Source organism: Macadamia integrifolia, chromosome 13, assembly GCF_013358625.1.
Source record: "Macadamia integrifolia cultivar HAES 741 chromosome 13, SCU_Mint_v3, whole genome shotgun sequence".
In the NCBI taxonomy this organism is placed as follows: domain Eukaryota; kingdom Viridiplantae; phylum Streptophyta; class Magnoliopsida; order Proteales; family Proteaceae; genus Macadamia; species Macadamia integrifolia.
The window spans coordinates 25,020,197-25,035,125 of NC_056569.1; the positions used below are offsets into that span (position 1 = coordinate 25,020,197).

Below are 14,929 nucleotides of genomic sequence, written 5' to 3' on the forward strand. Positions count from 1 at the left end.
TATATCTCGTAACCACCTTAGTTACAAACATATTATCCCAAACGTATTATCCCTTTTATTAATACCTAGGAAAGATTAGTACGTGCAAGAATGACAAAATGAAGCATCCCCATTTATTAATACATAGGAACTCGTTCCTCTCTCTATATAGAGATTATATACATAGACTAGAGTGCCTCCATCGATAGAGCAATGGTAACCAAGAATGAAGTTATCCTCATGGCTTCCCAACCGTTGAAACAATAATATTTCAATCATTAATTGATGGTATGCATTCTATAAGGCTGATAATAGGAGTCGGAACGTTCTTCAAATTCTTTTTAATTGTCTAAGTTGTTCCTCATCATCATCCATGCTTAAGGTCTAATTATGGTAATTTCATTTCAAACTCTTTTTAATTGTCTAAGGTGTTCTTTATCAACATCCAAACTTCAAGTCTAATTGTGGTAATTTCGGTACCATTTGACAACATTCCATTTCTGCTATTTTTGCGTTTTCTTGTTTCCAGAAAAGAGAAACAACCTAAATATCGTTTGATAAAGTCGTTCCATTTCTCTTGTTTTTAGAAATATAAATCAAAATTTATATCAATTTCTATTCCTAGAAACGCATCTGACGAAACAAGTCATACATGTTTCATCATTTCTAGAAACGACTTTGGACGAAAACCATTATAAAAATCCCGATAAAATTCCTCAATCCCAAAAGCAATGAAAGAAAAGGCGGCCTTGAAAAGCCACCGAAGGTCGCCTTCTTTAACAGTGGAAAGACAATCGAATCCCAAAAATCTATTTCAAGAAATAGGTTTATCAAACACCCAAAAATCTGTTTCTATTTTCAGAAACGTGAAAAGTCGTTTATGTTGTTTTTGGACGCAGAAACGACATGAATGTTGTCAAACGGTGCCTTCATTTCAAACTCTATCGAAGTGGGTCATCGAATGGTGATCAATTCGGACTTGGATCCTCTCCATGCTAACCCTTGCCTAGATTTAGAACCTCTCCAATACCAGAGAGAGCCCAACACACATTTTGAAGCTAGAAGCCCTTTGTGGTGCGCATCCAAGTGTTAGGTTGATGCCCAAGGTGTACCCAACTATCAGATGCGGCTGGGATCTCTCCGATGTCGGACTGGATCAGAATTCCACCCCAAGTGCCTCCTAGTCGTTGGTTGAATGCTAAAGAAGATCCAAGTCCAACCAATTCAGCAAGTAAGTTCACAACTAATCATTTTATTTGTGGCCTGCTCAATTTTCTTTTGTTTCTTGTTTTGGATAGCACTAAGTTTCATTTGTGGTGCTCTGCATTTTAAATACTTTTTAAAAGTTTCAAGGTCCATCTCAATCGAATTATTTTTACTATTTATGAGTCATTTACATATCATTTTTTTTTTCTAATTATTCAAATTTCATAAAATATCTATATAAGGATTTGACTATTTCAAATGACTTTGACATATGAGGACATTAGATTGGACTATGGTAAGTACAATCAACAATAAAATCAACCCCCATGGATTTGGATTTTGATTTTGATTTTGATTTTGATTTCAACTGAATTGGAATCAGCTGAAATTAGTCTGTGGTAAATTCAAACACAATAAAGACGAAAATATATCATTCCAAATTTCACTATAGCATATATATATATATATATATATCCCATTTGCCGAAATTGTGTCCCTCTGGAAAAAAGTGTAGCAAATACTCATTTTTGTAATAATTCCATAATTAAATGATGAGATGGATAACAAATTTACAATCAAATTACCACATAGTATCACGTAGATACCCAATAGAAAAGGGAAGTAAAATAGTCATGGGGTCCTCCCAGACCCGTAAAAATGAAATGGATGAACACAAAAGACTTCCTCACAGGTAGCTCCGACTTGAAGGCAAGCGCATTACCATGAGACTTTGAGGATTGCCAATGGTATGGTGCCTGCGAACATCTTCAGAACTTTGGCGTAGACACATACCAGTTGTAGCATTTTTTTTTTTTTTTTTTTAAACCAACAGTCGTACCCAACTGCTCCATTGACTATTATGCACAACGCAGTCTTACGTAACGGAAACGCCTATCACTGCTGCTTCTCTTCATCACAGGAACAATTTGTCAAACTGACCAAAGAACAACTGAACAATCCCTGTCTTTTGATCATATCTATACCCATAATTCAGTGAATGGGAATATCCCTTCAATTTGTGAATAATAATTGGCCAATCATCAATGGAGTCTTTCAGGTAGACATTGTCAAACTATTAGTAGTCATTCAAAAATTAAGAACTACAGTAAGAAACCTTCTTTCTGTGCCGAAAATTGATTCAGGAAGGGCCACAAACTCATAGAAAGATCAATGAAGGGTCTCCCCTTTCTCCTATTTTTCTACGCTTTGATCCCATTCTCACCAATTTCTGAAGCTGTTGATAGTATAAATGTAACCCATCCCATTAGTGACGGTCAGACCTTAGTTTCATCAGGCCAGAGCTTCGTTTTAGGCTTCTTTAGTCCTCATGCTTCCAAGAATCGTTACCTTGGTATCTGGTACAAGAACATCTCATTCACAGTCGTCTGGGTCGCGAACAGAGACAACCCACTTAAAGACTTTTCTGGAGATCTAAGTATTGGCAACGATGGAAATCTAGTCCTCCTCGATGGGAATGGGAACGTTATCTGGTCTTCGAATTCGTCAACGGTCCCAAAGAATTCAGTTGCGGTTGCGCAGCTATTAAATTCTGGTAATCTTGTTCTCAGAGACAATTTAGCGAACGTCTTCTGGCAGAGTTTCGATCATCCGACAGATACTCTGTTACCGGGTATGAAACTTGGGTGGGACTTTAGAAATGGTCTGAATCGTAATCTGACATCATGGAGAAGCATCGATGACCCTTATCCGGGAGATTACTCTTTCAGTGTAGACCCAAGTCCACTTGCTCAAATAGTTCTTCGCAAAGGATTGACAGAGCTGTACCGAACTGGGCCATGGGGTGGTGATCAATTCAGCAGCGGCTCTGTCTTGCCGGCAGACGCAGTGATCAAACCCATGTTCATCTCTAACCAGGAAGAAATGTATTACGTGTATGAGGACGGGGATAACGTGATCTCAAGGCTTGTTATGACAGAATCGAACCTGATTCAACACTTCACTTGGAACGTAGGCCCTGCTCAGTGGGTCCTTCTATACACCTTGCCTGAAGATGTCTGTGATAGTTATGACCGATGCGGCGCTTATGGCTATTGTGACATTAACATGACACCCAATTGCCAGTGTTTGAATGGGTTCACACCCAAATCTCCGACCGCCTGGAGTTTGTTGAACTGGTCCGGCGGATGTGTCAGAAAAGCCCAACTGGGTTGCCGGAATGGGGAGGGGTTTGTGAAGTATAAGGGAGTGACGTTGCCAGATGCTGCGTTGGTTATGGTGAACAAGAGCATGGACCCTGAGAATTGCTATTTGCAGTGCTTGAATAACTGTTCTTGTATGGCTTATGCTGAAATGAATATTAGTGGAGAAGGCAATGGTTGTTTGACCTGGTTTGGGGATTTGATTGATATTAGACAATACAATTCTAATGGGCAAGATCTCTATATCCGCATGGCAGCTTCTGAACTAGGTTCATCTCTGACTCTGTTGGCTCTTCTTAACTGTTTCCTTCTTGTAATTTTGACACTTTCTTACCAGGTTTACAAATTTTCAAATTAAACTCAAAAATTTTCATGGCCTGAATTTGCTATGTTCTAACCAGATTCAATTTTTAACTCTGTCCATAGGTTTAAATAGTGATTCTGGTAAGATTTCAAAAGGTGCGGAAATCGCGATAGTCATCTTCTTGGTGATGGTTATGGTTATGCTTCTCTTGGGTTCAGTTGGATGGTATATTGTACAGAAGTGGAGGACAAAGAGAGGTAAGAGTTATCCATACTAGCACACTCAGTACTATTTCTACTTAATAGTCTTTTAATTATCCTGGGAGATCACTATTGAGCTTGATCACCTAACAAGCTTATCCAGCAATGGTGTGCTTGTTTCCTCAATACATTCTTGCAAACTACTTAGCTTGAACAGTTAATCAGAAAGGACAACCCCCCCCCCCCTCTCTGTTTTACCTTTTCCCCTTTCCTCAATGCTATCCAGTCTCCAATTGTTCTTATTTCATCCTGAATAAACAGTTAGTGAGTTGAACAACCAAGAGAATGAAGGCAGAGACAGAGATAAAAGTCCACTGGAAGAAGACCTGGAGTTACCTCTCTTTGATTTCAATACCATTGTAGCCGCTACTAACAACTTCTCTGACAGCAATAAGATTGGAAAGGGTGGTTTTGGTCCTGTTTACAAGGTAATGTGTCACTCTGTAAACCAAACTCTGGCAAATTTTTTCTCAATAATATAATGATAATTAATGTGCAGGGTAAGCTAGTATCAGGACAAGAAATAGCTGTGAAAAGATTATCAGAGGAGTCTGGACAAGGCCTTAAAGAGTTTAAGAATGAGGTTGTTTTGATTTCCAAACTTCAACACAGGAATCTTGTAGGGCTTTTGGGCTATTCTGTTCAAAGAGAAGAAAGGATGCTAATATATGATTACTTGCCCAACGGAAGTCTTGACTCCATCCTTTTCGGTTTGGTCCTATAGACACGACATACAGTACTTGGCTACATTTTTAATAGTGGACTAGTGCTTAAACCATCAACTAAATTGGTTTTGCATTTGTCCAGATAAAACAAGAAGTACCAAACTGGATTGGCACAAACGCTTCAACATTATTGAGGGAATTGCTCGAGGACTTCTCTATCTTCACAGAGATTCAAAATTGAGAATTGTCCATAGGGATCTCAAAGCAAGCAATGTTCTACTGGACAGTGAAATGAACCCCAAAATTTCAGATTTTGGAATGGCAAGAGCTTTTAGAGGAGATGAAAGTGAAGACAATACAAAGCTAGTGGTTGGAACTTAGTAAGAACCCTGAGATTTATTTCATTTCTGTAAAAAGAAAAAAATGTGTGTTTCTAGGCTTTTCACCTATTGAAATTCTTGTTGGCTCCTTATACTTCTTGCTAACTAAAATGAAAATGATTTACTTAACATACCCTAACTGCATTTGATGATGGAATGCAGTGGTTACATGCCTCCAGAGTATGCAGTAGATGGCTTATTCTCAGTGAAATCTGATGTTTATAGCTTTGGTGTGTTGGTGTTAGAGATAGTGAGTGGCAACAAAAACAGAGGGTTCTGTCATCCTGACCATGAACACAACCTTCTAGGACATGTGAGTATACGGATGAAAGTGTTCTTGTTACTTCCAAATTAGATAAATATATAGTTTTCTGTTCAACTTTTCATGTTGGTAATATGAATTGGATTTGTTTTAGGCATGGAAACTATGGAATGAAGGGAAACCCTTGGAACTAATTGACCGAGCTTTGGATCGATTCTCTGCACCTGAAGCATTACGATGTATTCAAGTGGGTATCTTGTGTGTGCAACAAAGACCAGAAGACAGGCCAACAATGTCATCTGTGCTTTTGATGTTGGATAGTGAGAACACAACATTGACGCAACCTAAGAGACCTGGTTTTTATATCGAAAGGAGTCTTAAAGATACGGGTTCCTCATCAAACCAACAACGAATTTGTTCAGAAGAATTAGCTATTACAGTTTTAGAGGGCAGATAGCAGTCCCACAAATATGTCTGCAATTTTTTTATCCAATGTGGAGGTAAGGAGATCTTAATGAAATGTAAGCATTCTGGGTTGATTCATCATTTTCCTTAAAGAAAAATCCTGTAAATACCACAAGAAAGCTGCTCAAGATTTTCAAATCCTATAAAAGGATTTCTAAGCTGTTGTGTGCTACTAAGCTTCTCCAGTGTCAATTACTTCTGCAGTTTAACTGCACTAGGTTGCCACCATTGGTGCACCTAAGCATTTTAAATTTGAAAATGTTGTAGTAGATGGAAGCTCCATTAGTCTGAGATAAGAAGCATCGACAAGAACATACACAGGAGGATATACCATTACAAATGAGGATAATGATTGAATTTGTATTCAAAATTTTACACATGTCTAATCCAAACCATTCCCGTCTGACAACCAAAATCACCAAATCATCCTCCTTGTGGCAAAATTAACCATTTCTGTCAACAAAACTTCCTAGCCGTTCCGGCTAAGACCATATAGGTGGGGGTGGGGGGGAGATAGAAAGCATACCTAGTTTTGTCACATGGAGGAGTGATATGAAAATTTTGACCATTAAACATCGAGGAAATGATCTAAATAGACATGTTTTAAAAGTCAGGCTCAAATTCAAACATTTACCCTTCTCGTCTATATTTTGTTCAGCCTCATTGCAATTTTATGTATTTTTTTTCTTTTATTGTTTTTGGAGACCTTGAGTATATCTGTCAACATAATTACTTACATGGCAAATCTAGTGGTCTGTAAGGGAGATTCTTTCCTTGATGTCTCACCAAGGTTTGGGGGATCGGTCTCAATCAATACCGATATGGATGATCGGATTAAATTGGACAGATTTATCTTTTTCATTTTTATTTTCTTTCAATTAATGATTTGAACCATTTTACCCTTATATGTTACCATTGGATTGGGATCAATCTCAATCAATACCGATCAAACTTTTGAAAACCTGTTTCCCGCTGACATCATCTAGTAACACTCCTTTTTGTGAATTTCCTTACGTATAGGCCAAGGAAGGGGTCTCTCAAAATTCCTTCTACAAAATATTGTAGAGGAACGACCACCATCCTCATTGTGGATCATGAGAAAAGCAGCCCCTTCCAAGAAAAACCCCGCAAGAAGATACTCCTCAAAAACATAAGTAGGCAGTAAAAATAGGATCCAGCTCCTCTCCAATGCATTGAATACCCCAATGTGTATCGAACGACTGGAAAGATTTAAGCATGCACCCCAAGTCTTCCCAGCCAGTCCAATCCATGTTGGACGAGTTTGGGCATTGGAGAAGATCCTCATGGGTTAAAATCCCCTCTCCCCCTCCCCACCAAAAAAAAACCCTGTGAGAGGGTTAAAAAGTGAATGGCTAAAAGAGGGATGGTAATAGGAAGACTTGAGAGTGAAAAGATGGATTCTGATCCTCTCCAGCATGGGAGAGAAGCTAGCCACATCCAGCGGCTGGGAGCCCTGGTGCACAGCCAGGTGTTGGGGCTCATGCCCAGGATGCTCCCAGGATGTGCACTGGGCTCTCTCCCACGCTGGAGAGGATCTAAATCAGGAATACCAAAGAAGTTCTAAAGGTGAAAGAAGAGGAAAGCTCCATTTGTCTACAAGGAACTATGATTCGTCTTCTTTTCTACCATGAAGGCTTTCTTGTAGGCCGGGCGAAGATGACTATTAGTTGAGAGTTGTTAACGTTCTTGCTTTCTTCTATTCTCTTTTGACTTGTCCAAATGTTGAATTATAATAAATATGAGGAACAATTATGCAGTTGGGTATGTTTGGTTCCTCATTCTTCTCTTGGAAATGATCCTTTTCTAACTATCTAGCTTGTCATCTCCCAAATATCTATAGATGGGTACCAGAAACAGAGCATGGTTCTTCCTTTCTGTTCTGTTTCTCCATTTCTTTCTCAGTACCTGTATCTCTGTCGGAGCTAGCACCCTCTCTGTTGGTCAATCTATTTCTGCAGATCAGTCCATGATCATAGTTTCTGAAGAAAATGGGAACTCCGAATTGGGTTTATTCAAACCAAATGATAACTACTACTATGTTGGTATCTGGTACAGAAAAGGGGAGAAGGAAATCGTTTGGGTGGCAAACAGAGATAAACCCCTCTCTTGTATGGATTCCTCACAACTTAAGCTCTTAGAGGATGGAAATCTAGTAATCCTTGATCCATCAAATGGCATTATCTGGTCGACAAATTTGATCTCCACATCCTCAAATTCTATGGAGGCAGCACTTCTTGACTCTGGAAATCTTGTTTTGAGAGATGTTTTGAATTCCTCTGTTTTGATGTGGGAGAGCTTTGATCACCCAAGAGACACTTGGTTGCCGGGTGGAAAGATTGGGCTAAGCAAGCTCACAAATAAATCACAGAGTCTCACTTCATGGAGGAATCCAACGGATCCTGCTCCTGGGCTCTATTCTTTAGAGCTAGACCCTGCTGGAAGCAATCAGCTTGTTATATTGTGGAATGGGTTTGTGAAATGGTGGTCAAGTGGGAGATGGAATGGTAATAATTTCAGCTTATTTCCTGAAACAAGTGGTGACAGTATCTTCAATTTCACCTATGTTTCGAGCCAGAATGAGAACTATTTTACTTATAATTTGTATAATTCCTTTAGTTTCTCAAAAATTGTCATTGATGTTTCGGGGGAAATGTATCGAAGTACTTGGGATCAACCAAAAACAGCGAAACCACTGTGCTGCAATTATTCTTGTGGTGCTTTCGCTAACTGCCGTCAGCAAGCTTCGGTTTGGTGTGGGTGTCTGCAAGGTTTCCATCCAAGTCATGCTTTGTCTGGTGGGTGCATGAGGAATACCCCACTGCAATGTGTGAACAATGGTCCTGTAAATTGGGAGAAGGATAGGTTCTTAAAGATGTCTAATTTGATATTGCCTACAAATCCACAATTTTTGGCTGTTGAGACTGCTCAAGCCTGTGAATTGGCTTGTTTAAACAACCGTTCTTGCAATGCTTATGCATATGGTGGTGGTTACTCTGTATGGGTAGGACATATCTTGAGTCTAGTACAACAATCAGATGGTGACACAGGTGGACAAGACCTATATCTCAAACTTGCTGCCTGTGAGCTTTCAACTTCCAGAGGTAACAAGAAGGGATCAGCTATTGGAGCTATTGTGGGCGCTGTTTCAGGGGTTTTAGCCCTCTTCAGTCTTCTGGTGGTGCTAATATGGACAAGGCAGAGGAGTTTAGTTGGACCTTGGGATGCAAATGAAGGTTTTTTGGTTCCATTTTCGTATAGAGATCTACAAATTGTGACCAAGAACTTCTCCGAAAAGCTGGGGGCAGGAGGATTTGGTTCTGTTTTTAAAGGGACATTGCCTGACTCGACTGTTGTAGCCGTGAAAAGGCTTGAAGGCCTCAATCAAGGAGAGAAGCAGTTCCGAACTGAAGTAAGCATGGTTGGTACAATTCAACATGTTAATCTTGTTCGCCTCCATGGATTTTGCTGTGAAGGTACTAGAAGGTTGCTGGTCTATGATTTTATGCCCAATGGCTCTTTACATTCCCATTTGTTTCTTGAAAAACAGGACCCTAAGCTTTAATCTCAGTTTGGATGACGACAGTAAGGTGGGGTTGGTCGCTGAGGGTGCAATTGGGCATGTTGTTGTGGCCTTGTAGGATAGGACTCCCAACTGCCGGGCTCTTGCGGCCACCATTGTCATGAGTTTGGCGGTATTGGAAGTCAACAAAGCCACCATTGGTGTCTACCCTTCTGCCATTCATGCCTTGGTATTGCTCCTTCGGGACGGCTGCAGCAGAGAAAGTAAAGAGGCAGCTACTGCGCTTTGTGTCCTTTGCTCCTTCCCTGATAACAAGAGGAGAGCCGTGGAATGTGGGGCAGTGCCAATTTTGATCCAAATGGATAATTCTGGGATCGAGAGGGCCCTTGAAGTTCTGAGTCTATTGGCTAAGTGCAGTGAAGCCAGATATGAATTCGAGTTTTGAAGAACGGGAATTCATGGGCCGTACAGCATGCTCTCTCCTCATTGAATTCAATTTGTTCTTAGAGTAAAGATATGGGTTCTGAGGCCAGGGGGAAGGGATAGTACATATTTGCTTGGGATTACTGAAGCATAAGAGCGAAATGGTTAGGAGAAACGCACCGAGTTTAATTCAAACTCTTGGGAGGCGAGTTGGGTTCTATCCAGGACTTCTCTACTGTTGGATGGTGCATGTAAAGGAAGTGCAAACTTTGGTGAGGGCTGGCTCCCTTTTTGTATCTTGTACATTCAAAATAAACATTTAGGAGTATTAGTTTCTCTCTTTTATTGTTTATATGAAAATCCTCAACCGGGTTATCTGAAATATAATTACTCATTTCCTAAGAATGATAGATAGAATTACTCTTGTTTACTTCGGAAGAAAAGAGAAAGAGTCCGGAAAAAAACAAAGTTAACATGCTTATGTTTGTCTAGAGTACTTATCAAAAACAAGACTTTTAGGCTTTGTTCCAATAACTGATATGAATCTTGTACAATAGGAAAAAAATTATACCATAACACCCTGATGCAAGGTTGTTTCTGTTACTCGTAGTTGATGACTAAAAGGGTTGAACTCAATCACCTTAAAATTTAATGGAGCTCTGTCTGTTTAATACTAAATTAAGAGTTCCTTGAAAATATTAGAACAGTATATGCATGTCTTTGGTATTGTATCTCTACATACATGACTTGTGTCGGATAGATTTCACTGGTTCATCATCTATTTTTAAATGCTTTGGGATGCTCAGAAAAGTTTTGGGAAGTATATACATAGCATGTGTTCTTACTTATATTTCTTGCTTTATCAATTGGTGTGATGAAGCATTTAATTGTTCATCACATATGTTTGCCATAGCTTAAAATACTTAAAAAATCATGTGTTGAATATTGAAGCTGTTAGTACCACTTATTAGAAGAAAAAAATAGGGGGCTGAGTAAAAAGAAAAAGGAGCTGTTAATGTCTGTCTTTCCCTGAGCTGTTTTTTGTATGGCTTCTGTTAGGGAGAGTTAAGAGGGAATAGGGAGCCTGTTGCAAAAGCACTTCATTAATCGTGTTTTCAGACTGTGCTTGGGGGAGAAAAAGGGTCTAGAAATGCTGCAAAAGGTTGCAATGCCCAGCAATGGTGTGTTCCCAAAATGGTGTTTGGCTACAAGCTTTAGATGACCATTGTCAACTGTATTGGTATTTCAAATAGCTTAGGAATTTCAAAGTGAACTGGATGTCCTTGTCAACCTTCGAAGTGGTGTGCCGTCTTACAAGTGCAGGCCTTAAGTTGTTGGACCACCAGGGTCTTCTAACATCAATTGAGTTCTTTTCACCTTCAGTTAAGTTGATATATCATGTTCAGTTATGTAGCCATAGATATCAGTAGAATCCTTCTAGCAATTTTGATAGACTTTGTCTGTGTCAAGATAAGATTTGTTTGTGTTCTTGTTCAACTACTTCTATCACCTGGTATTATATTTGCGGAGAGCAAAATTTGTGTAAAGACTTGCTAAATGTCAAGGAAGGAGCCTTTGGTTGCTAGATCCCCACCAATTTTTATGGAAATAGAAAAAAATATGTGGTTTCCTGTACAACCTGGGATTGATAGATTTACTAGGTGTTGATGGAATAACTATTATGGAACTGTCTTGAGTGCTCCTTGCTTTAGTTCATAAGGAGTTCATATGGCATTAAATAGTAGTAGATGGGTGCTTTGTCTTTATAGTGTGATCCTCAGATCTTTACTCTTTGATAAGCTGGAAAAACAGGATGGAGAATGATGGAAGACAACACAAATTGACATTGTGGTTAATACTTAATACTCCATCAGCATATGTGTTTTACAGAAAACTCTATGTTAAAATTGGAGCATTGTGACATATCCATAAAATTCTATGCAACTACTGAATGCTATGTGTAGTTTGATTTCATGGTTCTTTAATTACTGGGGAAGGAGTGATTGTTATTTTCCCACTTAGAAGTCAGAACTTTGTCTTGCACACCAATTTGTTGAAAATTTCTTGTAAATTTGAGTAGTGCAGCTTAATGGGTATAGATCCAGGATGAAGAGCAAGCTTCAATCTTGAGAGAAATGATCTGATTTGATCACTTACCTTTTGCGGGTGAAAATTTTCAGCTGTACCTTGGCAGCTTGTCACCTCAACAGCATGGATCTGATTTGGGTTTAAGAGCAAACCTGTGGATTGTGGAGACTGGAGAGGTATCTGCATATAAGACTGAGCAAGCATGTCCTTTGTACACTGAACAAGCATGTATGACAACAAAGAACATACACTAATTGCAGTCATTAGAAGCAAGAACTTAGAATAAAAAATTCATCTTATATTAAGTTCAGGAACTTCTAAATCACAAAATGATGATGGCCGATCAGTTTATTACTTCACGTATTAAAATTGAAAATCCATGATTAGTCCGACTCTGTCCCCCATTCTCTGTTCAGACCACAATTTTTGCCTACTTTGTTTTTTGGGATTCATGTAGCCGACCCCATTAAGTTGGGACAAGGCTTAGTTTGTTGTTGTCGTTGTTGTAGTCTGTCATTTATAGATAAAGAAAAGCTTATAAGCTAGCTTTTTTTTTTTGGTAGAGCAAGCATTCCACGTATGAATCTCTTATCTGAGATGAGTAAAGTAAGAAAATTTGATTTTCAAGTCGGTTTCTGTTGGAAGGTGCGACTGACTTTGCCTATATTTTGTTGATTCTTCTTCCAATTCACAATTGACAAAAATGGGCCATTTCCTGATTACCAATAGTGCTTGTAGATTTCCTCAAATATTGCAAAGAACTGCAGCTGTGAGAGAAGGCAAAATTTGCTTTCTTCTTCATGATCAGAAAATCTGATGGGCTGGTTGGTAGTTTTTGGTCTCGCTATGTGGGAGGGTCAAGGACCTGTCCTGTGTTCAAGTGGCTTGCTACACACATGGCGATTTCCTTTTGTCTGTGTGTGAAACAGTTAGGAAGGAGGATGAACTTTTGACTACGACATGCTTTCTGTGTCTGGCAAAAGAAGAAAAAGGCACGGAGTGCACTATTTTACTTGTCCTTTCCCATTTTGGATGGTGAAATGTTTAAAAAGAAAAAATATTGTAGAAACAAAGGAAGAAGAAAGAGATAAGAGCATGGAGAACGGGCATTGGTCATCTTCAAGACCGTTATGGTATTGGAACAGATGGTATCAGATTGTCTTTATGGAACAGAAATACCCATGTATTCTCTTTAAAAATGATTTTTTTAGTAACTTTTTTTTTCCCTCTGATCTGTATTATTCGATTGATAAGGTATCAACCAGGTATGGAGATTGAGCACTCTCCAAACTGATACAAAATGCCGGATACATGAGCGATAAGCGATACTTATAACCGGGATATGAAGACCAAGTATTTTCATTAAGGCTAGATTACCATAACCAACCAAAACTAGGGATCTCGCTAAGCTCCGGCTTGGTTCTTTATCCCAAAAATGTTGGGCTTGGTTGAGGTGACAGTATATGTGATAACCCAGAACGTGTGAGGATCCTCTCTGGTAACTAGTGACATCCAGAGAAAATATAGAGCGGATGGCACTGTTGTTGATAGTGGGGCCTTCTAGAGGACAATGGTGTTCACCTCTGTTTTTTTTATATCAGTGGACCTCTTCAATGACTGGAGAGGAGCCACACTCTGCTCGAAGCTGCTCCATACCCAAATCCCAAGATTAATTAAATATATAAAGAAAGAGAAAATTACCGCTTCCCTGGCCAAACTAGAAAAGCTTATCTGGTTATTCAATTCTCTTTGGGGTTTAACTAACTATACCTAAATGAGTTGAAACTTGATATGTGGACAAGGGTCCCTTATGGTCTACCCATCCATACACCCATAAAATTTGGGTTCATCCGACATGTCACATGGTAAATTTGAACCCATGTATAAAACGTTAAATAATTTGAATATGTAAATTTTTTTGGGTGAGAATTTGAATATATAAATTAGTGGATAGATTATCAGTCTTAGATTTAGTTGGATTTTTAATGAAAACCAATAAAGTATATACATACCATACAACCTAAATTCAAGCCCAGCCCAAGAAAATCTAAACCAACCTAAGGGCCTAGAATATTTTCTATATTGGGCTTGGGCTAAAAAAACTTAAAAATGACATCAGTTTGGGTTGGGCTTGGGTTCATACTGCCTCCAGCACCTCTTGATATGTCTAGTCTGGAAATCAGTTGGAGGGAAAAGGTTCTCTGAGCCCTAGGGGGATGCTATTAGGGCTGCCAAAAAAAAAAAGGAAGAAGAAGGAAGAAAATTCATTCATTAGGAAAGATTACTTAAAACATCAATACCAGAGTTAGAGTTGTAACAAAAGGACCGATTTTTTATAACCATAGTGGCTATATTTCGCATGGGTAGAACAAATCCATTTGTAGGTTTTTTATATAAATGTGGTATAAACAAAAAGTTATAGACATCCAAAAAAGGGGTATAGCGCTCCAAAGACACAATTTGGTGCTCTCATTGGAAAGTAACATTCCTAGCTCCTCTGAAGCCTCCCATACTTTCCATCCTCCTTCTTGAGCCTGTTTCATCCCATAGAGAATACTCTGAGCGTAGACTTCCAAAAATTTTCCTGTCATCATATAATAGCATATAATGAGACATTTTCCTTTGTTAATTATGCAGGCAGTCTATCCAGTAATATTCTTATTAGGGTTGGTGACAGTCGAACATATAAGTATGGTGGTGTCAATATAGGTATAACGAAGGTAAAGTAGGGACTAGTGTGGTTTGGAGGCACTTAATCATGAGGAAAGATTCTCTATCTCTTTTCTTCTTACATGAAATGACCTTCTTGTCCTACACATGAAACTATACCATCATTCCTCATTGATGCGCTTGATCAAGAACCCTCTCTCATCAGTTAATTACTCCTATTGTTAATTGTTTGTGCAATGAATTCAACTGTGCAACACAATAAGGTTCCACATCTCCAAAACCTACTAAGGACCACTTTGCATGGCAAGCAAAAGTTGGTGGGCAGAACATTGACTTTAAATAATTGACCCGAGCATTGGGTTTCTGTTGGTTAGCTTCTAGTTAAAAGCCAACTACTACTAGTCCTAAAGCTTATGATAGAAGAGGTGGGACATCAATTATCATTAAACAGTAGGACTCGGACCCAGTACTCCTTTTGTGAACCTGAAGCCTTAATATATATAAAAGGAATGGAAAGAGACCCAATG

The 14,929-nt window shown here is 39.0% G+C and overlaps 2 protein-coding genes and 1 pseudogene across 2 annotated transcripts; all 3 read left to right on the top strand.

The window, feature by feature from the left end:
• The first annotated feature begins 1,814 nt into the window (after positions 1-1,814).
• On the top strand, positions 1,815-5,852 carry LOC122059998 (G-type lectin S-receptor-like serine/threonine-protein kinase At4g27290). The gene is made up of 7 exons (XM_042623118.1): positions 1,815-3,613; positions 3,771-3,905; positions 4,170-4,336; positions 4,408-4,618; positions 4,716-4,953; positions 5,116-5,266; positions 5,370-5,852. The coding sequence occupies exons 1-7, from the start codon at positions 2,356-2,358 to the stop codon at positions 5,670-5,672; spliced, it is 2,463 nt and encodes an 820-aa protein (XP_042479052.1). The 5' UTR covers positions 1,815-2,355; the 3' UTR covers positions 5,673-5,852.
• Positions 5,853-7,541: 1,689 nt separating this feature from the next.
• LOC122059120 (G-type lectin S-receptor-like serine/threonine-protein kinase At2g19130) lies at positions 7,542-9,460 on the top strand. Its single transcript, XM_042621812.1, has one exon. It carries the CDS (start codon positions 7,542-7,544, stop codon positions 9,261-9,263), a length of 1,722 nt encoding a protein of 573 aa, XP_042477746.1. The 3' UTR covers positions 9,264-9,460.
• On the top strand, positions 9,265-14,461 carry LOC122059121 (annotated as a pseudogene).
• Positions 14,462-14,929: the final 468 nt, after the last annotated feature.